General features: G+C 37.5%; 2 protein-coding genes across 2 annotated transcripts; one reads left to right on the top strand and one right to left on the bottom strand.

Moving 5' to 3' along the window:
* Positions 1–1,159: 1,159 nt before the first annotated feature.
* LOC124168862 lies at positions 1,160–4,622 on the bottom strand. The gene has a single exon (XM_046547221.1). The coding sequence runs from the start codon at positions 4,323–4,325 to the stop codon at positions 2,958–2,960; it is 1,368 nt and encodes a 455-aa protein (XP_046403177.1). The 5' UTR covers positions 4,326–4,622; the 3' UTR covers positions 1,160–2,957.
* A 457-nt stretch (positions 4,623–5,079) lies between these two features.
* Positions 5,080–21,929, top strand: LOC124168863 (transcriptional adapter 1-like). Its single transcript, XM_046547223.1, has 8 exons — positions 5,080–5,170; positions 5,521–6,817; positions 6,889–6,925; positions 7,003–7,296; positions 11,679–11,924; positions 17,286–17,437; positions 17,630–17,819; positions 21,543–21,929. Exons 2-8 carry the CDS (start codon positions 6,741–6,743, stop codon positions 21,711–21,713), a joined length of 1,167 nt encoding a protein of 388 aa, XP_046403179.1. The 5' UTR covers positions 5,080–5,170; positions 5,521–6,740; the 3' UTR covers positions 21,714–21,929.
* The last annotated feature ends 1,362 nt before the right edge of the window (positions 21,930–23,291 follow it).

Raw genomic sequence — 23,291 nt, 5'->3', positions numbered from 1 at the left:
CAGCACCAAGCCTTGTCAAAATGTAATGGACTCCTTTTAAGACAATTCATTTATCCATCCCCGTTGACTGCAGCCCATTTCAAACCTTGGTTGTCATTTTTTAAATTTATGAAGGCTCAGTAAGTGATTTTACTTCATTTAGGGTTGGAAGGATACCAACAGGTTCTTCCTCAGGGAATACCAGACTGCATGTGGACTAATTTTAAAGGGTCACTGGTTTTGAGACAGCCTAATGCTGGAAGTGAAATTCAAATCTAAAAGGTACATATCTATATGTGAAGGTCGTCCAATGCAACAGCACGTAAACTATTACCCAATGATGGTACTTGTAAAGTTGACAGCAGATTCCCTCCATATTTCCTCAGTAAGGAGGGTTTGAAGCCAACATAGCACCCACTACACCAGTCTTTATCTTATGTATCTACTATTCCATACATCATTTATACTCCCCTCCCTCTACCTGTAAATGCCAGAAAGTTTTGAAACCCTTAACAGCAGGTTACGAAACTCCTATTATCCTCGTAACATTTGTTAATGATAAGAGAAAATTAGCCACCTCAATAAATTATGAAGCAGCCTTAAAATTCTCTTAGTTGCCATGTGAAAGTAGAAATTGTTGCAAGGGGTTATGATATAGATGTTGAAATGCCAAGCTATAGAAAAATGACAACTGCCTCAAATTCAATAGAAAGGAAACCAATCCCATTTTAGACTGTCTTGGAGAAACTGAAGAAGAATGATAGCTAACACAAACAGGAGCTTCTGGAAAAAACACATCAACCAAAATAATGGATTCTTCATAGTTCAGAACTTTAGAATCGAGCCAAAAGACAAAATTATCATGGAGGTCAATCATGAATGAGGAATGTGGAGGAAATGAGTGGAACATCAGCTTTCATACTCCAACCTAAAGGGCATCCACAATCCACAGCAGCCTCAATCAACTCTTGGTAGCATAATATCAATAAAACTTACCCATAATATACAGCTGTTCCCTATATTGAGCAATGGGTACAACATCAATCAGAGACGTAGTCCTATCTGGTGAACATGAGAAGTGAAAACAAGAGGAGTTGAATGAAACATGCAACATTATTTCGCAACGAAAGAAGTTCAATTTTTCTTGAACCTGGATAATTAAAATTCATCAATGCAACAATTTCATGTGATTAATGTCTTTATTATCACCAAATTTAAGTTTTAGGGGCACTTGTCCTCAGAGGAATAAATAATACATAAGCAGAGTACATGACAACAAAAACTAAACATTTAATGGCAAAAAGTACTTAACTTTTCAGACATAATTAGGATTTATTTTTTCGGGTAAGAAAGATGATAATAAAAATCTCAATGACATTAAAACCAGCAAAGTTCCATGAGCATAGACCTAAATAATTTTAAATCACTGGTTATTTTAGCATAGATGCCTGTATAAGGGAAGATCAACACTGTTTAATAGAAAGGAAATTTTTGGACAAAAGCCCCAAAAAGTTCATAGAAATCTCGAAGTACACAAACGGATATAAGACACATTAGTGAATAATTGAACAATATTCAGCTGACTGGGTATTTGTGCTCACTTTACACAATCGATTACAAAAATAAGTAGATATTCATCAGTATCCAGCAGTCCACGAGTGGAATAGCCATTATTAAAAAAGTAATTTCCCAAAGTCAACAATATGTAAAAGAGTTCACTGACTGTATGCAGCCACAAGTCATAAGGGCTGCAACAATACCATCCATACAAATCAGTTTTACTTAAAAGGCATTGAAGCATTTAGGCAGTGAGTGAAAAATAGGCCTTCTCTAGTTCTGTTCCAACTATATTGAGCTCAGCTTAAAAATCAACTTCAAGAAAAAGTTAACTTTCGCTTATGATAAACTCTCTTTCTCAGATTCCATTCAACTTGATACATCTTGTGAATGAATTTAAAATCCATAATATCACATGCACACACACACATGCATACTAATTTCCTTGTACAAAATATTTCATATATTCAAACACTCATGGAATCTAAATATCATATAAATCCTAACACTAAGAAAATATGAGATATTTCATAGTAAATTTACCTATCAGTAAAAAAATTAGAATGGCAAAGACATCAATCTTCACACTTTAGCCTCTGTTTATAGCAAACATAATTCCATCAATGGTAATTAAGAACAGCCATACTCATTCACCAGGTAATCTAAGGCAAGTAGATTTAGTCTAGTTTACAATCATAAAGACAATGACTTATAAGAATAAATTATTATCATTATATCCCAGTAGTTATGTAGGAATCGAAATGGGTATTCCTCAAACATGTTATCAAATAGTAAAGCTGTTTAGTGTATACATTAGTAAAAAATTGGGGAATATCACACTACATGTCGTATTGACACTTAATACACAGGAGAATTATAAGGCACACAAATACTCCCTTTGATGTCGGAAGTAACATTATGGGAAGCATGAAAAGGAAGACCTGAGTCATGAATTTCGGTTTCATGAGGCAGCACTGGATTCATTGAGCACATTAAAAAAATTATATCCAGGAAACACATGTCACTTCTCTTAAAGTCTATAAAATAAATAGGGCAAAGAGTCCTTTGAATGAACCCAGATTAATCACTGGAAGTCTGAGATAAATTCACATGGCCACACAAACACTTGCTTCCCTGGAACTCCCTTTCAGTTTGTTTTTGAGCAAATTAAGGAGGAGCAACTGCTATAGAAGACTCTTAACTTCAAATTATGCAACCATATGCATAAAAGTTTTAACATGATGATAAAATGAGCATTTAGTGAAAATATATGGGCATAAAAACGATTTCACTCCCTTATACAATATATCATTCATGTAAATATGTATTTTCCCTGCTTGAATGTAAAATTTCTCATCTCCACAAACTGATAAAAGAATGACTTCAGGGAATATTTTATTCCCAACGCCTCTCACAATGTGTCAGCACCCTGTCCCAGACGTCGCACCAGCAGCCCGTTGCCGCAGCTGCTCTTCTTGTTTCAACCACTTCTGTATCTGCCGCCTATGGACACCGAATCTCTTAGCAACAGCCCTTTGGTTTCCCCTCCACTCCCCGTCGCCTTCATGGTACTCTTCGATTGCTCTCAATTTGAAATCCAGGTGATAACACTGACGGCGTCGACCACCAGGCGGAGAAGGGGGAAGGCACGTAAATGGCAAAGGGTCTGGGGAGGAAGCTGCAGACGATGACGAGGACACCACATCTTTGCCATTGGGATGGAAACTTAAGGCCACAGTGTTTTGACAAAGCCCTAAGAATTCATCGCAAGCTGCATACATGACTGATAGTGGGGGAGGTACCCAGTGTGGAGCTGGTGGGAGCCTCCGTTCTTTAGGAGCGACTGGAGCATCACTCACGTCACCCCTCTGCTTCTCTGCTTTCACTAGGCACAAGGCAGTCTCCTGTTCCATCGGCCACTCCCAACGAGGCCTTTTCACCTCCGGAACATCCTCGTCGAAGTCAGCCCACGGCCTCCGTACGACGGGTATATTAAGCGGAGGTTCCCACTCCACCGCCGAGGTCTTCTCCCCAGCTTCTTCCTCCTCAGCCGCCCACCTTCCTAGTCTCTGCCTCTCGGCTGCGACGGCTGCTACGGATGCCTCACTGCGAAGCCGGGCTTCTTGACGCAACCACTTTTGCACTTGCCGACGATTAATGCCAAACAATCTAGCGGTAGCTCGTTGGTTACCACAACCAGCGTGGAAGGCGTCCAGCACCCCGAGCTTAAATTGTAACGAAAAGGAGCGACGTTTCGAGAACGCAGGGAGACGTGTGGGTTGAGCATTTGTGACGTCCTCTTGGGCTTCCTGTTTTACCCATATGGAAGGATCCTGATTAACTGGGGTCAGCAATTTCGGTGATGGAGGATCACCCTCTTCTTCTTCATCCTCTTCTTCCTCCTCCATCGGCTCACATTTTATCGAAGCTTCAGGCATGTCTTTATCACGTATTACAAGATCAAGAGCCATGTCCCCCGGCCCTCTAACAGAAGATCGCAACAGAGGTTCCACTTGAAGCCACTTCTGTATTTGTCGACGGTGAATTCCGTATTTCCTAGCTGTTGCTCGCTGATTACCCCTACATTCCGGATCTTGTCTATATGAATCAAGAACACGTAGCTTGAAATTCGTAGAGAACATGCGGCGAGCACCTAAGACGCCGTTCCCCGCGGGAAGCGGATTAGAGGAATAACACAGCCACCGATTAAAATACTGTCCTTCCACTTCACCATTCACCCAGAGCCGCGGCAAGTCGGTTTGAATTTTCTGAATCTTCTGGTCACTCATTTAGCTCGGGAGAGACGTTCCCCTCGGGGCACACACATAGAGGAAATCCCCAAGCATTAGAACAAAACCTGAGCAATTTCGTTGGCACAAACACTTAAGTTCACTAATATTCTGGATGCTTTTGACGATTATCCTTCAATAATAGCACATTACAAGAACACATAACCATTCTCACTCGAGCAAAACTCCATTGATAACATGGAGTTCAGTGTTGTGTTGCCTTTCATTGACTGACGCGGGCGGCAAGGGAAACCAGTCTCGGCGGCCATATTGCAGTGAGCAAGATCCATGCAAACTTGGAAAAGTTGTAGGCCGGTTGACACAAAAACAATAATATTTAAGAGTTCTATAGACCACAAAATACACCAATAGAATGATAAATTTATTTAAACATTAAATGCGGTTGTAAATACAAATTTTATCCACAAATAATGAACTTATTGTTGTATTTAAAGGGTCGTTTTCGGAAGACAGTATGAATATAATTCTCATACATAAACTGAGGGGGAGGGATGGAAAAATGATTCTAGCGCAGTTGTCAAGCGTAATACTTGGAACGTTATTTAAGACGTTTTGGATACTATGTAGCGCGCAAGGTTTATATAATAACATTAACTATACAATAAGGCGTTTATGGGAATATTTTTGCGCAGGAAGAAGTACTGATGTGGAAAAATTATTTCACTTATAGGTAAACTTGGCAGCACGAATTCCCTTGACCTTGAAACTCAGACGTAGTTATCACATCTCGTCTCCCTCGCCAGACAGTGCGACGCCATTTCGTTCAATAACCGTTACCCCGAGAATCCCCCATAGCCCCGACATACTTCTATACGAATGCTTCGGTGCGTTCATTATGGAAAACACCTCAAAATTAAGACTTATAATATAATTCATCGCGGTTTTTCTTTCATAATTGCGTTACAATAAAAAAATAATGGATAATAAAGAGTACTTTTTATATTTTACCGATGTCGTATATTAATATGGTTGCAATGATATTTCAAAGAATCCATAGATCTTACAAAGAGAATTTTGCCATGCAACAAATGCTTACAGCTCTCAAATGTCTTACAGAACTCAAAACCAAATGGAAATACTGACAACAAAATATCAGCTGAAGTGTTTGTGTGTTCTTAAATTAGATGCTTCTAATATATAATCCGCATTAGCTGTGCCTTTATTTCATTTTCAGTTCATCAATGTCTCGGATCGGAAGAACTTGATCGCCTTGTATGAAGGATTGAAAAAATAAGTAAAATATGCCATCACATCCTTACGTCACAACATGGGGTTGGCGTCAGGGTGTCTACCGAAGCGGCGGCGGCGAAGCCGTCGAGCGAGCCTCCATGAGGTACTCAGGCGCGTGGGGTGACACCGGAAGTTGATTTTGTTTCACAGGCGAGACTTTTGGTAGCCATCTCGTCGTCGCGCCATAACTTTCGCGTATTTTGGAACACGTAATCCATTCAGACATCCAAGCGCAAGTTGATACAGTTGCGGTCTGAATGGAATTTGCTTTATCGTTAAAAAAAGAAATGGACAAGCATGCACACATTAATGTGAATTGTATTATCGTTGATATGAATGGACCATCTGTTAGACTGAGATCAGAATGCGTGATGAAAATGTTTGTCTTTGGTAAAATTACGTACATATGATACTGAATAATTCAATAGCATTTTCGTTTCAAAGTAAGGTTCGGATAAAATTCTTCCGTACGCATATGCGACCATCTCGAAAAAAGACCAAAAGGTGAATATATTGAGTACCCTTGACTTCCCAAAAGATATTGCCTCGACCTGGATACGTGGAACCATGCAATAGAAACTCAAAGAAACCATTAATAGTGCAAATACTGGATACAATTTTATTTTCGACCTCAGAAAAATGTAAATAAATTAACAATCGTGAACTTGGTCCGATGACAAATATCAACAAACAATAAGACATGTTAGTTAAAAGTAAAATGTCATATTCCTTTCCATTTCCGTGGACATAAAACGATACCGCACGGATTAGAAATGTTTACCATGATGTATAAAGGAGTCACGAAAATAAACACTAAGAAAACACAAGAACACTTGGTGAAGGTATAGTTGAAAGACAAGATTTTTGGTAAAGGATAAACCGCTAAATTTCAAGAAAATTTTAGAAGAGAAGAAAATACAGGAAAGATGATAGGTATATAAGGAGCATAGTTGCATAGATAAATACTCTACATTATAGTAATATAAACTCTATGGTTGCGGTTGCATACATGAACATTATGGTTACACGGCAAGTTGCTCTGAGTAATTCAATTGTTTCGTTTCTGTTTTTTGTTGTCATTTTTTGTTCGGCGCTTTCTGCGACGAGCGCTCGGCCTGTCGAAAGTAGGTATTGAATACTATTCGCTGTTGAAGTAGTTTTTTTATGGAAATGGCAGAAATTTTAGATTTGGAAACCACGAGAAAAAGTTTATTGGAAGCCTTAGGGGACAATTCAAAATCGTAAGCAATTTGAAAAGCCCTATCTGTATTTACCCTGCTGCTATTTCTCTGAACCTCATTTTGCTTTACAGGTACTTTAACCTTATGAAATTATGGTTCCAAATGAAAGTAAGTACTATTGTTAAGAGAGTTGTTATCAAGAACATCTTTTCAATTGTGACTATATGTTGATCATTTCTTTTCAGTCAACAAAGGAGGAGTTTGATTCTGAGTCGCGCAAGTTAATCTCGCGCGACAATATACACTTGCACAATGCTTTCCTTTTGGCGATGCTGAATAAATGCCGGAGTGCTGCCCAAAGTATCAAAGCAGAATCCCAGAATTCTGATGTATATTACAATGCTGATAGTGTGGATGGATTTGGTCCCTATGAAGGTGATATGAGGGTGGATGAAGTTGACGAAGATAAAAAAGATGATCATGTCAAAAGGAGACCCGTAAAAACTAAGAGACGAAGAGAGGACAAGGGTGCTTTTGAGGTAATTTTAGTGCTTGCGTAATGAACAAATTTGCCGATTTTTTCTTATAGTTACAAGTGTCACATTTCTTTAAACGTCAATTGGAACCGACGGTAATGAGCTTCTCAAGTGATAAATTCCTTGAAAAACTGCATTTTTCTCTTTTAAAATTCTACTACTACTAAAACTATTCTACTATATATTGAGTCCTGTTTGAATTGTAAATTAAGCATTTGTAGAAGATTGCCCTCCATAAAATTGAGAGCTCTCTGATAAAATATGTACATATGATTTCATTGAAAAACTAAGAAATGAATCTTTATCAAGGCAGGTATTAAGTACTACTAAATTCAACTACTCTAAACTACCTACTGATATTTTTCTCCTTTAATTCGTATCTTGTGTTCCTAGGTCTATGCTACATGATTTTTCTAACTATTAATTATTCTAACCACGTGAATAACCCCATTATCGATTGTATGTATACTTTATGGCTAACTGAGTGATTCAACGCGAAAGTTGGTTTAGATAGGTGAGGGTAGAGCTCACCCTGGCCTTAGCTACAGGCTTGTGAATTTTACATATTCAGGGTAGGAGGGCCAGGTCCTTTCCCTGGACCACCTCGCAGTCCAAAGATTTTGTTTGGGGATATCCGAAGGCTTCACCCAGGATTTTAACACGAGACCCCCCAATCAGCAGCCTGTTGAGCACTTGGCTGAAATATTATCTTAAGTCTTGAATGGTACCTAGCTCAATATCAATATGAGTAAGCAAATAATGCAGAGACACCCTCCCCCAGCAAATTAATACCTGCCTTGATAAAGATTCATTTCAAAGAGTTTTTCAATGAAATCATATACATATTTTATCAGCGCTCAATTTTCTGGAGGGCAATCTTCTACAAATGTTTAATTTACACTTCAAACCGGACTCAATATATTTCGGATTTAGAAATATGAGTCTTAGAGATTAATACCTGGTGTTGTGAGAAAGGAATTAAATTAAATGTTCTTTAAGCAATGTGTTAATAACTCTAAGGTCAATGTTTATAAAGATAACCACACATGAAAAAGATCTGCAACTTTCACTTCAAATCTTCAATGACTACAGAAGATAGCTTTTTCAACTAGAACTAAATGTTTTTGATAGATCTCTTTGGAGCTGTTCCACCACAGGTTACGTTAACCCTTAACCGGTGACATGCGGTCTGAGAGACTGCTGGGTTTTAAAAATTATGAACATTTTCAAAATGACTATTTCAAATAGTCTGTAATCCTCGTTAGCTTCATATTTTTGCAAAAAAATGGATATGGCACACTTCAAATTTAACGTTTTTATTCTTTATTTATGTAGATTTGCGACCAAATTCGATTAGCGGCCTGAGAAACATCACGTTACTGAAATGGAAAAATCTAAAAATTTTATGCTTGTGACCATGATTCAAAAAGTTGTTAAAAACAATAACAGTGATTTTACAAGCATAATAATAATTAATAATTTGTTGGGAAGCATTTTTAGTTATAAAACATGGATAATGAAGTAATTAATTTGAAAAAAATAAGTTATGTAAGAATGTACGGATATTTAAGCCATTGCTGAAGGCGAACACAAAGATAATGAAATCCTGTTTTTATTGGAAATATCATGCATATTGTATTATAAATGTTAAGCTTATTGTAGATTTTATAAATAATTACAGTTAAGCAGTGGTTAATTTCTCATATTCCTCGAGGGAAGTACCAGTGTAATGTATTTTGTATAAATGACGAAATCCATTGAACTCTGAAATTTCACACACCCATGCTTGGAGTGCAACATTCATTTATCGATTTCTAATGACAGTTGTCCTCCCGAACATCTTATCACTAAGAATTCGAAGACAGAGCATCTACAGTCCAGCCGCCGAGAGTTATCCGATGGCAGGAAAAAGGGGTAGAGGGTAAGGTTGCATGGTAAGAAAGGGAAACGCCCACATCATTCACACGTGTAAAAAAAGGCTTCCCTTAGGAAAGGAGCCAGAAGGGACAACAAGCATGAAGGACTCAAAGAAAGAATCCCTTGTATTGGTAATTTGAAGAAAGGGCATGTTTTGGTGGCTCAGGCTTGTTTCGGTGCTCCATGTGCATGTGACAACGTTGTACGATTAGGCAAGGGTTTGAGGCGTGTTTGGGGGACAGTGATTGGCTGCAAATCGTGCTAATGCAGGGTTCTCTGCCCCTCCTTTAGAACTGTCATCGGACAAATCTCGACGGCTGGACTGTAGTCTGTAGAGTTTCACCTATAGAAGAAATAAAGAGGGCCTAGAAAAATTGAGAGTAAAACTTTGAAATGCAAGCACCATTACATCTACTTAAGACCGAAGCATTTTTTTTTACTATTTTTGTTGGTTATTTTTTTAAATGCAGCCATAAAAACCCTTGAGTTAATTTTGTTAATTTGAGTTAAGTTTTTGAAGTAGTGCAAAAATCTATTGACTCCTGCCAATAATTACATGTGATAGTGAGGGAGGGGATCACAAATATTGATAGAAGTGATTTAGTGAAAGTCCTCCCCAGGCATTGACAATATTTTTACGGGACACCATATGAGCTTACAGGAATCCATATGAGAAGGAGAATATCAAATCTAAGACTACCGAGACAGGTACGATTAATTATTGGGCAAATTTTCCATCCACTGTAGGAAGAGGTTGAAGAAATTGAAAGGCTCAATAAGCTTAAATGTAGACTGTGTCCGCCATACAAAACATGGAAAACCTCATTCCAATGCAAAAAGCCTGTGTTCTTGGAATGCATGAAGAAAATTTATGAAGACTGTATGGAAGGGAGATATGAGAACTATGTAATGTGAAAAAATGTAAATTATAATAGGGTGGTTTCCTATTATTTTTTTATTGCCTAAATCAAAAAATTATTACTCCTGGAGTACGCATTTCACACTTTTAGATTTTTAAATGACGATATCTATTTGCGCGATTAAATGAAAAGTGAAAATTTTAAGCGCGCGAAAGTGCGACGGCTAAGTATGATTGCTGGGAAAAGCCCATGTGACGTCATTCTGGTTCCGGCTTCACCTGTGTGAGGCCACCTTGGTGCGAGCCAATGAGCACCGCCACGATGCAGGCTGCTAGCAGGTAGCATAGTACCCTGCTAGCAGGTAGCGCTTGGCTGAAATAAGTATTGTTAATACCCTATCAAACGAAGGAAACTTTTCAACCATAGGCAATTTTAATAGATGATTACTATGATGTGTTTCCCTGAGCTCTGTGCCTCTTGAATGCGCGAATGCATTGGTAATCTCAGACGATGTAAAACTCCTATTTACTCGTATAGAAACTAGGTTCCTGTGACGTCACGTAGAGTGGCATCGCATGGGCGCCAATCTGGCCTTTTTCAAATGAGGATAAAATTGACCATTGCCATTCGTCTAAAATGGGATTACTTACTAAAACCAAATAATTTGCATATTGTGAATACACTAATGGTGGGTAACGAATCGCAATCAATGCCTTTCGTTTTCTTTGATGAAGGGAACTACCCTAATGCCTGCAGAATGCATCAAGAATGGGAATAAATGAGATTCCATTGCTTCGTATTATTTAGCCCTCCTATTTCAACATTTAAAAGCTTTTTTTAAATTTGCCAAAATATTGGTACTAAAAATGATAATGATAACTCAAGTGTTTTTGACGTAAGTTTGAAGTAATTTTTTTTCAAATAATTATTTTTACTGAAAAATTGGTTCTTATTGCATAATGCATAAAATTAATATAAGGTTTGGAATAGTTAAGCAGACTAAGAAGCATTAACCTGAGCAATAAAAATGGCACTGTAGGCTGCATTTTCTGGGTTTCACCGCGTCGTGGTTGCGTTGGTGACAACAGTTTCTCCTGCATTCCAGCAGGCGTCTTCAGGTCTTCGACTAATTCGGAAAATTCAGCCTACAGTACCAGCGCACCGCGGAAGCCTTCGCACTAATAAAAATGGCGTTGTAACATTTTATAAGTATTTAATTTATTGCAGTCTCACAGACCGTACATCACTGGTTGTGTAACAGAACTGGTTAAACGTAAAAAAAAAAAGGTATGATCATCAATAAATCTCACAATTGTGAATCTATCACCACTTAACATCTCATGTGACCAGTATTTAGCCTATTGTAGTTAACGCAAAATGTATTGAAACAGATCACTTAGTTAAGTATATTATTTTATTGTGGATAGTATTTGTTAAAAATTGCCAGTTACTTTAAAATTATTAGTAATGGTTTCATTTCAATTTCTAAATGTCATCCGATTAGCTAACTTTACTCTGTGATCAGGAATGATGTGTGTGTATTTGCCAAGAAATCGCATTGTCGTTCGAGTTAATTACTATTATTCAAATTGAGTTATTGATTTGCAGCCAATTGATCCCAGGGAGTACGCTAAAGCTGTACCAGTCGGTGCAGTGTTGAAGAATGGTCCTGAAAATGATGATCAAAAAGGAGGCACAGAGATACCAGTTCCTAATGTACGAAATATTAGTCAAAGTGGAGGATTGCTTCCTGATTCAAGTTTTTTGATGGGAAGACTCCTGATTGGTGCATGGGAAGAAGGCCTTGAAGGTGCTGAAGAAAAGGCTGCTGCTCTTTTGGCTCATGCATTGCAGGTAAGCTTTGGGTTGCACATAATGGTAATAAGTAGCAGCTACAAAAAAAAAAATTCAAGGGAGGGGCGCAAAATATATCTTGAGCTATCTTTACTTTTGTTGTAGTGAAAAATAAGTCTCATTCACATTTATACATACATATTTATTTTTTTTGTTCACATTTTCGTTTTGCATTCAGAGTTTGATTTAAACTGATTATATACCCATACAACAATGCTATCTTATGATGTAAAAAAGTTGCAATTGTAGCTCCGCAATTATTTTGGGCAATGTGGGTAGCTTCGCAAGGGGAAGGGGGAAACTTGAGATATAATACAAGGGAGACTTGTATTATATCTCAAGTTTCAGAAAACAGAAAATGCCAAAAGTTATCACTGAAAAACATCTTTACTACCGTGCTTATAGAATGCAATGCTATTGAAAGGTATGGAAACCTTTCTGGAAGAATTTAAAACAAAATCACTACATTTTTTGCCGAAAGTTCAGACTGGTAAGAACACTACAGAAACTTATTATTCCCTACCATTCACATAATTGAACTATTTTATATACAGTAGATTCCGGTTAATTGGGACATATCGGGACAGGCACATTTTTCCGCGATTAAGCAGCTGCCCCCATTAGGCGAACTATCCCATATATGGGCATAAAAAAATGATGAAATGGTGTAAAGAAGATTAAACAATTTTTAAATGCAAACAATGTTTATTAAACTATTAATATATTTAATAAATCAGCAAGAATAGTTAAATAATAAAAAAATTCAAGAATTCTGTTAATCATAGTTGAAAATATTTTTCACACCCTCAGGCGATGCTGGATGAATGCCTTTTACTAAGTCCTATTAAAGAAAAATTCATGGGTAATTATTTAGGAATATATAAGGGTTTATTTCTGTTTGGAACCCGAGTTTGGGAATGATTAATTATTTACCTGGTGCAGGCCCGTTTGTAGACATTTTTCTAGTGCAAGCAAACAACATTCTGGTGCCTCCCTCAAAAATAACAGGAGATTCTCTCTGGATACGTTTTAAAATAAATACAAATAATTTGGGAATAAGGGTCGAGGCTTAAATATCAGCGTGAATTTATAATATCCTTGCTCTTATATATTGAAAGGGATATTTTTAGGGCTTACAAACCAGTGCGAAGCGTCTCCTTTTGCTTTGTGCCCTATGCTTACTTTGTTTACCGCTTGAACCAGCCCTGACTGGTGTTATATCTCAAGTGTCAGAAAACAGAAAATGCCAAAAGTTATCACTGAAAAACATCTTTACTACCCTGCTTATAGAATGCAATGCTATTGAAAGGTATGGAAACCTTTCTGGAAGAATTTAAAACAAAATCACTACAATTTTTGCCGAAAGTTCAAACTGGTAAGAACACTACAGAAACTTATTATCGCCTACCATTCACATAATTGACCTATTTTATATACAGTAGATTCCGGTTAATTGGGACATATCGGGACAGGCACATTTTGCCCCGATTAAGCAGCTGCCCCCATTAGGCGAACTATCCCATATATGGGCATAAACAAATGTTGAAATGGTATAAAGAAGACTGAACAATTTTTAAATGCAAACAATGTTTATTAAACTATTAATATACTTAATAAATCAGCAAGAATAGTTAAATAATAAAAAAATTCAAGAATTCTGTTAATCATAGTTGAAAATATTTTTCACACCCTCAGGCGATGCTGGATGATTGCCTTTTACTAAGTCCTATTAAAGAAAAATTCATGGGTAATTATTTAAGAATTTTTGATTCTTAAATATTTCATTAACTTATAAACATGCGAGTTCATACTGTTCAAATTGGATCTCCTCGTCCGAGGAGTTTGTCGGGATAAATTCGCACAAAATCTATTAGATTCGGACAGAGTCGGCAAAGACATCCAATGACGACATTGGGCTACCTTTGTTGCCTTCTTGCATAAAGAAGAGTCGTAACCCCTCGATGAACGTCCTTGTATCCTGAGATGTCACTCCGCTACACTCAGGTGCGATTTCATCTCCATCACTATCCTCACCTTCAGCTTCACCTTGTTACTGTATAATATGATTTCAACAATATGATCTTCACAGTTTTCATTGGTGCCATAGCTGTCCAAATTGCAGTCGATATTATCAAACTCTTCATTGGTTTTATTTGGTGCACTTTCGAGTTAAATTCACTTTCAGGAATGTTGGAAATTTTGAAACTGCAATAAAAAAAACAATTTAGAATTGTTTGACAGGTGACATTTTGCCAGCTTTCAGCCTGCAGAAGGTTCACCTTTGAACGTACTTTGTTGGCGGTGAATAACAATGCCAGAAGGTTATCTTCTACAGATTCCAGAATAAAATCTTCTTATTTTCTGCAGCAAAGTGTTTTCAAATTTTTAGTGATCCCAATAACCATTGCTTGCGCCAAGGACGTTGTGTTTGGGGGCAGAATTCCAGCTGAATATTTTTTAATCACTTGAGCAATTAGGATGCTTCGTACAATTATCAAGGACAATAATGCACGGGTTCGCCACTTCTTTCTCACTATCCCAGTTTTTTTCTGTCATCTATAGTCCAAATATCGCCACAGGAGTCCTCTCCTCTTAAAAGAACACCATGTTGAATGAGGTCTCTGGGTCAGGAAATGGCATCCGAATCCTCTAACCGATGGTATAACTACAAGACCTTTAAGAATAAGGCAGGAATAGGTAGCCTTGTGAAAAATAAGACTAAAATGAAGGAGGAGAACGTAAATAAAACTTATTCTGGTATGAAAAAATTTAATTTCGTCTCGAGTATAGACCCAACTCATGGCCAAATAAATAAGAAATTCTTCTAATGGGTTCTGTTCTTCAAGATTTGTCCCAATTAAGAGGCTGCCCCAAGTAACCGGTGGACCAATTATCCGGAATCTACTGTACTAATTTGATTGCAAACTTACCTGCTGTACATAAAGTAAAGTAAATGACTGGGAAACAGGAAGGAAATTTAAATTAAAGGTTGAGAACTAAGGATTGAGTTGGAATAAGACTCCTTCCATGTTTTGTTTAGATACCATCCCCTCTTCACCCAATTTTTTAAGAGAGCTTAGGAAAATACACATGGGATATTATCCCATACTCTGCTACAGTAGCGGACCTCTTCAGATCAAATTATCATAAGTTTTTCATGTGATAATTTGACCCAGATGTCCTTTAAAAACTAAAACCCTGAAAATGTCATCTTCTGTAAGTTACAAAAAATTTGAACTGGATGTTGAATGTTCAGCAATGAGCTGAGGTTTTCATCCCTAATCCTGGGTTTGAATAATAACTCGGAAGCTTAGTAAAGGGAGGTGTGGCCTGGAAATGTTGTTGAGCTTTGGACTGCAATACAAGACATGGGGAATACCACATTTGTGGGATCGGTATTTGTGTACCAATTTCAATTCAGTACTTGTACTATTTAATTGCCTTGATGTTTATGTGGGAGTAATAGAAGATTAATATGCGAGTATTAATCTTCAGAATCTTTTTATTGTAGTGTAAACCTGTACCACTAAGATATCTTCACGTTTGGTCTCTAATCTTAAGCATGATTATCATCTCATGACACTGTAGAAAGCTTTTCACCTTCATTTCAGTGCTGTTTCTGAGGATTAGGCTGATTCCCACATTGCCATTTACAAATGCAGTGTGTATAATCCTATAGCTTCAATTCTAAAATGTTCTCCTAGAAAGTCCCTGATCATTATTGTTTTTCTGCTTTCACATTTTCCAGTCTTTTGTAAGTTTGAAGTAATCTGCTATTCCATGTTCCTATCTGTAATATTTCATCTCCTTTGACTGATGTATCCTCATGGGGTAGTCCCCATTTAGAGATCTGAATGAGAGACTTGTTGATCGGCGGAATATTTTTCTTGCGAATGCCATCACATCTCTTACATTAATGATTCGAGTAGCTGTGAGTCCTCAGGATAATGATGTGGTGGTTTCCCCTTGCCTTCCACATCATGGTACACACACATGACAGCCATTTACGTAAATTTTACCATGACTGTAGTGACATGAGTGTAAATGTACCAACCACTGTAGTCTCCACATTCACTCATATGAAGGAGAACTGCTGCCCTCTCCTTTTGGGTTTTGGTAAGCCTAATTTTTGGCAGCCTTCCATAGCCAAGTCACAACTTCTTTACTGGTCTCGGTGTTATTTAAATGGCTTACATTACCCAAGGATAGACCAATACACCCTCAGAACACCATCGATTTTTCTCCACTGCTACTTATACAATGAGTAAACTTTCTTTTATGGCAGCTAACCTCTCTACGTGGAGGTGGACCCACCGTCCACAACCTAGTGGTTTTCTTTACTCGGTTACTTTAAGCTTAGCTGCAAGAAACTGTTGGAAGAAGAAACTCTTATACAGTGAAGACTAGTTTGCACTCTTCTTACTTGAGTTTCCTCTATTTTAAAGTAATTTTATTAGGTAGGTTCCTGCCAGTACCTTATATGAGGTGTACATATTCCTAAATATTATACGTATTGCAAATTCATTGCTTTTGCCCTTTTTCAGTCAGGACCTTCGATACCAACTCCTTTTCCTCCTATTCTTCAGGAAAGTAGATAAGAATTAATTCACGGACTCTTTAAAAGCTCAGCAAAGTTTTAGAATTGAGGTCTCACTTTATTTCAATGCTCTCACTCGAACCTTTTCTCAGTCGTTCCACATAGAAGATGCGCTAAGGTTTTACTTTCAGGAAAGGGTGGTCTATCTAGCCCCTTTCCCATTAATATGTCCTTTTGGGAATAAGGCATCTACAAATGAGCTCTTCAAAGAAATTGGTTGGGGTTGGGTGTGGTAAAATCAGGTCCTGCTAGCTGCGATTTGGAAGGGCCCATGAATTAATTTTAGTTTCCTGGTGCTCTCCTGTAGAATAGGGGGAAAAGTAATTTATGTCATATTACATCTGTAAATCATCTGCATAAGTCAGTAATCTGAATATTTCTTTGATGCAGCTCTATACTCAATTATCCTATAACATTTCATGCAAAAATTTTTTTCTCTATTTATGTCCTTTATCTCCTAATCCATGCATCTCACTCTAGGCTTCCATTTGTCATTCTTCCCTTGAGCTTGTCTTTCAACAATCTGTGTTTAATTTCCTTCAACAAGTATTGCTTGACACACTCAACTGCCATTTTCAAGGCATTACATCCCTCCAATGTAGTGCTTGTTTTTACTAGGACTGTACATGGTAAACTTCACTTATTGTTAGTGAGTTTGCTCTGGACCCTATTGAAAATGTGTAAATACCATTTTTTATATTTTTTATCCTATTCAGCTAAGAGTATACATTTAATAATGTTTTTATACCTATATTTTGATATAGATGTGGCTACGAGAAATTTTGACTGCCATTATTGGTCGGAGAAACAGCTTTCGTTTGCACGAGCAAGTGTTTCGTCATAGCATGGGTGCTCCAGTGCCAAATCCTTGGTTGAGAAACGTTGCTAGCCAGATGCCAGAATTCAATATGAACAGGTAGCCAATGCATGCCATTCGTGAGGTTCATTTTAGTTATTAATAATATCCTTTTAGGGGCATTATTGATAAGATGGTTATATCATTTGATTGATTTAACAACATTCTTTGTTACCATTTGCACTGTATACCTCTTAATTATAGCATACTGAATTTATGTTATACAGTGAAATATTTCATTTCGCATTAAAGGAATGCCAATGACCGTGAAGTGAGCCTGGATCCAAATTGTGATGAAGAAGCATATGCAAATCACTTTCCATTATCTCGCCCCACAATAGATGATGCTGAACAAATGGCTGCATTTTCTGTTGCATGTTCTGTGAAAAATCAGCACCCTAAAGGACCGGTGAATTTGTTCGATGTTTTTGAGACCTTGCAGGTATTTTGGATTTAGTTAACCTTTATGTGGTAGAAGAATACTATGTTTAACTTTCATTTCATGGTTCTGGAAAATTTGCAGGTTGAAAGCTTTTTATTTCATTATGTTTCCTCACATTGGAATGTCACATAATAAGTGGTGAGTGTGGTCGATTGCTCTAAAAACTATTTTGAATAAGTAAAATGGATACATCAGCTCACAAAAATAAAAAAATGTTTCTAATCATCATCAAAAGAAATAAAAAATTGACTTTACAACCAAGAAAAATTCCTGCATGCAGTTTTCTTTATTGGATTCAGGAAATAATTTTCTATCCGCTTGTGAAATTAAAAAAAATTCATGCAAGTTCCCCTTTGGGCTGTTGATCAAGGAGTCTTGGGTTCAAATCTCATGTGAAGTCTTCAGACTTCCCTAACCACAAAATTTTTGAAGGGAGAGGTGAAACTAGGAAAGTAGTTGGCCCCCACTTCCCTGAATGTGTAAGTTTCACCCAACTGTGGGTTAGCCTGGAGTAAGCTCTACCCTCACATAAGCAAACCTACCTTCACTGATTAAATGATATAGCAACTAAAATATGTGGAACTTTAGGTGGATGAATACTTCTATTATAATGTTTTATAAGTTTAAAATGTCTCAAAGATAGGAAGTTAACCTTTTCACTACTAACGATGAAAATATGCAGCAGAAAGTTTCTTGACGCAGGAGACACAAGCAGCAAATTTTTGTTGGACATTTTCCTATGCAGGCGAATGAATGCCGAAAATGTGTGTCCTTGCTCTCCCGCTTTTATGACGGTGGAGGGTTCGCGAAGTCTTAGTTTCGGGACCTAACAAAGCGGGACTTAAGCAGGATATAGATTATAAAATCTTTGGGGAATGACATCTACATCTACAAATTACCCTGCGAGCCACCTCTAGGGTGTTTGGCAGGGGGTGATCAATCACCAGCATGCAGCATGCATTTGGACTCCCACATGCACACCACACCGTCCAAGAAACGTCCCGTATAATAACAAGCTATACTACTATATGCTGTTAGAAATAGAATATAGAATAGAAATTCAGAAACATGCAGTAAGTTTTACATAGGTTAGTAGGCTACACTACAAGTCATGCAATCTATTTACGCGTTCTATTGCTGCCGTTATAATCTCTTATTGATCGTGGAAAAAATGACATTCGGAATCTGTCTGTTCTGCAATCTATCTCTCTTATTTTATTTATATGATCTGATCTTCCGTAGTACGTTGGCGTCCGCAAGATATGGTTAACTTCGTCAGAAAAGACACTGCTCTTGAATTTATCTAAAAGGTTTAGTCTATTTTTCAATCTACGGTCCGACAGAGATTCCCATCCGAGTTTATCTAAGAGGTCAGTTACACTAACAAGACTATCGTAACGACCTTTCACATACCTGGCAGCTCTTCTTTGCACGCGTTCTAACTCTGTTATTAAGCCTTTTTCATGAGGGTCCCAAACACTGGCAGCGTATTCCAAATGTGGTCTAACGAGGGAAAAGTAGCTAATTTCTCTCACTTTGTCGTCGCACTTTCCTAATATTCTTTTAACAAAACCCATTTTACGATTAGCTTGACCGGTTATTTCTCGAATATGTTTATTCCACGATAGATCATTATTGAGTCTAACCCCTAGATATTTCACAGATTCAACTGCCTTTAACTGCGTGCCCCGAATGACATAGTTACGCTGTAGGGAGTTATTCTTCTTCCAGAAATTCATTACGACGCATTTTTCCAAATTTAATTCTAACTGCCAAGCATCGCACCAAGCTTGGATAGCAGCAAGGTCATTCGTTAGTTCATCTATATCTTTGCTGGAACGGATTTCTCTGTAAACTACAGCGTCGTCTGCAAATAATCGTAACTTACTCTGCACTACTTCGCCAATGTCGTTTATATAAAGAAGGAATAGGAGTGGGCCTATGACACTACCCTGAGGAACGCCAGAAGTGACTCTAACCTCATTGGAGACTGCACCGTCTAATACTACTCTTTGGACGCGGTCGCTCAAAAATTCTCTAATCCAGGAAATGACATCTTCGTCTAGACCATAAGATTTCAGTTTTATTATTAACTTTCCGTGGGGTACTTTATCAAATGCCTTTTTGAAATCAAGAAAAATCGCGTCTACTGGAATGTTGTCTTCCCCGGAGACTAAAATATCGTGGGCGAAAAGCGCTAACTGAGTTTCGCACGATCTGCTTTTCCTGAATCCATGTTGATTTCCCATTAATAAGTTTTGCGCGTCTAGGTGTTTCATTACCGAGCTGACTACGATGTGTTCAAGGACTTTGCAAGAGATGGACGTTAAAGATATCGGCCTGTAATTAGATGGCTGTTCCTTGTCTCCACTTTTAAATATAGGCGTTACATTAGCGATTTTCCAGTCATTAGGTACTTCGTGTTGCTTGATGGATTTACTGAATATTAACTGCAAGTAGGGGGCAAGTTCTGAGGCTAGTTCTTTATATACGCGAGAAGGGATTTCGTCTGGACCAGGTGATTTATTTGGACTAAGCGATTTCAATATATTTTCTATTCCGAGCGTACTAATGTCAATAGCTGGCATCTTATGTAGACAGGGATTGTCATCGGTCTCGGGTGAGTTTTCGGAAGGCTCCGTGAACACGCTCTTAAAGTAGGAATTTAATAAATTGGCTTTATCGTAACTGCTTGTCAACACATCTCCATTGTCGTTTCTCAGCGAACATACGGTAGATCGTTTACCTTGAACTTCCCTAACATATGACCAAAATGCTTTTGGGTTATCCTGTAACTGCTCTACTAGTGTTTTTCTTTTAAAATTCGTGAACGCATTCCTGAACGCTTCCTTCGTGGCGGCTTTAGTCATCCTATATTTTTTAATTATTAGCTCGCGTTCATTAGCGGATAAATCCGTGCTGACTTTTTTCATTTTAGCATGACACGCTCTCTGTCGCCTTAATGATTTTCTCACTTCCGCGTCGTACCATCTCGGTTCGCTGCCTTCTTTTACTATTTTACTAGGGATGTAGCTATTTATTCCCGAAGTTACGAGCGAAAGAAAAGCTTTCCAAGTATTCTCTACATTTAACTTTAATACTGATTCTTGAAACTCGGGGAAAGCATTTTTCATATGACTCTTAAACCCATCAAAATTAGCTCTTTTAAAAATGAAAACTTTACGCTCTTTTTTAAAGTTTACAGCGGTAAAACCACCATATGACCATTAAATGACCATAAAATATAAATTTTTTTGAATTTTGACCTTCCCCCTAGATGACATTTGAGAAGGGTCAGGGGTTCACCTAGAGGTTTCAAAATTTTCAGACATTTTTTATCGGTCCCGCAACTTTTGTGCACCGGACCAGATGCAATTGAAAAAAAAATCAATTTTTCTGTTCTGCCTTAATGTGTAATGCATCATACTGCAAAATCTATTATGGGAAACTCATTTTCCTATGTTGATGTATTTGATTGAATAAATTATCAATGCTCTTACTACTCGCTTATGGTACAAATGAAGTATATAGGTTACATCTAGTATCTATAGCCTATTTCATGTCCCCAATGTCAATAATTAATGATACCTCTATTGTTATTGGGTATTGAATCATATTCTCAGGGGGGGGGGGGGGGGTGTTTTACAGCTTTGCAAACCTACTCTTTTGTTGGAAATTGAAGTATCATATTATATTGCTAACATGTAGAAAACTTTTTTCTAGGTTCACAGGAGTATTATTCCATCACACACAGTTTACTCCATAAATGCTGAGAGGATAGCTACACGTTTAAGTCATCCGAGCAAGGAGGAGGATGAGGCCAAGAAATTAATGCCTAGTAGTTATTGGGATGATGACACCTCAAATCTCTCTAACTCTAGGATATCCATTTAGATATGTGCATACAGTCTACATTAATGAAAAATCATGTTTTTTATATTTTTAATGTGTACGTATTTTCTTTGATATTATTCATTTGTTGATCAAGTCCCCTCATACAGTATAATTACTCTGTGTGTGGGTGACCTACTTATCGTGAACTCTTTTTTATGTTCGATTTATTTTTATGGACAAAAATGTTTGTAATATAATAAACAAATTATTGTTATATATTAGTGATATAATATTAACTAGTAGCGTTTTATAAGACTAAATTATAACTCAATTTCTTCCCTAGCAGTATAATAGGGTGGTTTCCTAATATTTTTTTATTGCCTAAATCGAAAGATTATTACTCCTGGAGTACGTATTTCATGCTTTTAGATTTTTAAATGACAATATCTATTTTTCGCGATTAAATGAAAAATTTCAAGCGCGCGAAAACGCGACGCATAAGTATGAATGCCGGGAAATCTCTCCGTACATCGTATTTCTGGTTCCCCCTCCCGCCCGGTGAGGTGACCTTGAGGCGAGGCTTAGCGCTGATACGTCGCAGGCTGCTAGCGGGTAGCTGAGTACCCTGCTGGCTGGTAGCGCTTGGCTTAAACAAGGATTATTTATACCTTATCAAATGAAGAAAACTTTCCAACCTTAGCCAGTTTTAATAAGTGATTATTAAGACATGTTTCCATGAGCTCTGCGCCTCATGCATGCATTGGTAACCTCAGACGATGCATAACTCCTATCTTCTCCTATAGAAACTAGGTCCCTGTGACGTCACGTGGAGTGGCATCGCATGGGCGCCAATCTGGTCCTTTTCAAATGAGGATAAAAATGGACCATAGCCATTCGTTTAAACCGGCATTACTAAAACGAAATAATTTGTATATTATGAATACACTAATGGTGGGTAACGAATCGCAATTATTGCCTTTTGTTTTCTTTGATGAAGGAAACTACCCTATTATACTCAATTTCTTCCGAGCAGTATAATTCCAAAAGGCATGTTATCCACATTAAGGTCAGTGAAAGTGATGGGAATGTACTCGGCATGGATATATACATATTTGTTTTGGTTTGAAATCTCTGCATATAGCACTTTATCATTCAGGCATTTAAGGGAGATAGAGCATATCCATTTTAGCTGCAGTTGTGTTTGAACTAACAATATCATTACATCACCTCCAAGTTAACCCTTGATAATATTTTGATAAAGTCACTGCCATGCCATGCCAAAAATGCATGCCATTTCAGGGGTTTGTTATGCATTGGCAGCTGATGATGAATATATTTTCATCATTGGCAAAGATTGATAACCTCGAAAGAATACATCAGATAAGAATGAATGAAATTCGTTAATATCTCTACCTCTAAACGTAAACACAAATAGCACTTGTGTGTGTATCAATAATGATACCTACAAGCAGGATTTGGTCACAAAAGGTAGGTAAATTACATAAAGGTAAACATAATTCTTCGTGTATGTTTTAGTGGATAGAATTGACTGCATAAGAGGATATTTGGTAAAAATTCTACCTGATTGTTTTCAATTGCTCTTACTTGTTTACAATACTCAGTTTGATGAAAAAATTT

This window comes from Ischnura elegans, chromosome 12 (genome assembly GCF_921293095.1).
Source record: "Ischnura elegans chromosome 12, ioIscEleg1.1, whole genome shotgun sequence".
In the NCBI taxonomy this organism is placed as follows: Eukaryota; Metazoa; Arthropoda; class Insecta; order Odonata; family Coenagrionidae; genus Ischnura; species Ischnura elegans.
The sequence above is the reverse complement of the archived record's forward strand: the minus strand, read 5'-3'. Positions and strand labels throughout refer to the sequence as shown.

What these genes read in the sequence shown, in the direction of transcription:
- LOC124168862 (XM_046547221.1), bottom strand. Translation starts at nt 4,325, where the DNA reads ATGAGTGACCAGAAGATTCAGAAAATTCAAACCGACTTGCCGCGGCTC.
- LOC124168863 (XM_046547223.1), top strand. Translation starts at nt 6,741, where the DNA reads ATGGAAATGGCAGAAATTTTAGATTTGGAAACCACGAGAAAAAGTTTA. An exon ending in TTTTGGCTCATGCATTGCAG is followed by an intron (nt 11,925 to 17,285) that starts GTAAGCTTTGGG and finishes ATTTTGATATAG; the next exon opens with ATGTGGCTACGAGAAATTTT. An exon ending in ATGTTTTTGAGACCTTGCAG is followed by an intron (nt 17,820 to 21,542) that starts GTATTTTGGATT and finishes ACTTTTTTCTAG; the next exon opens with GTTCACAGGAGTATTATTCC.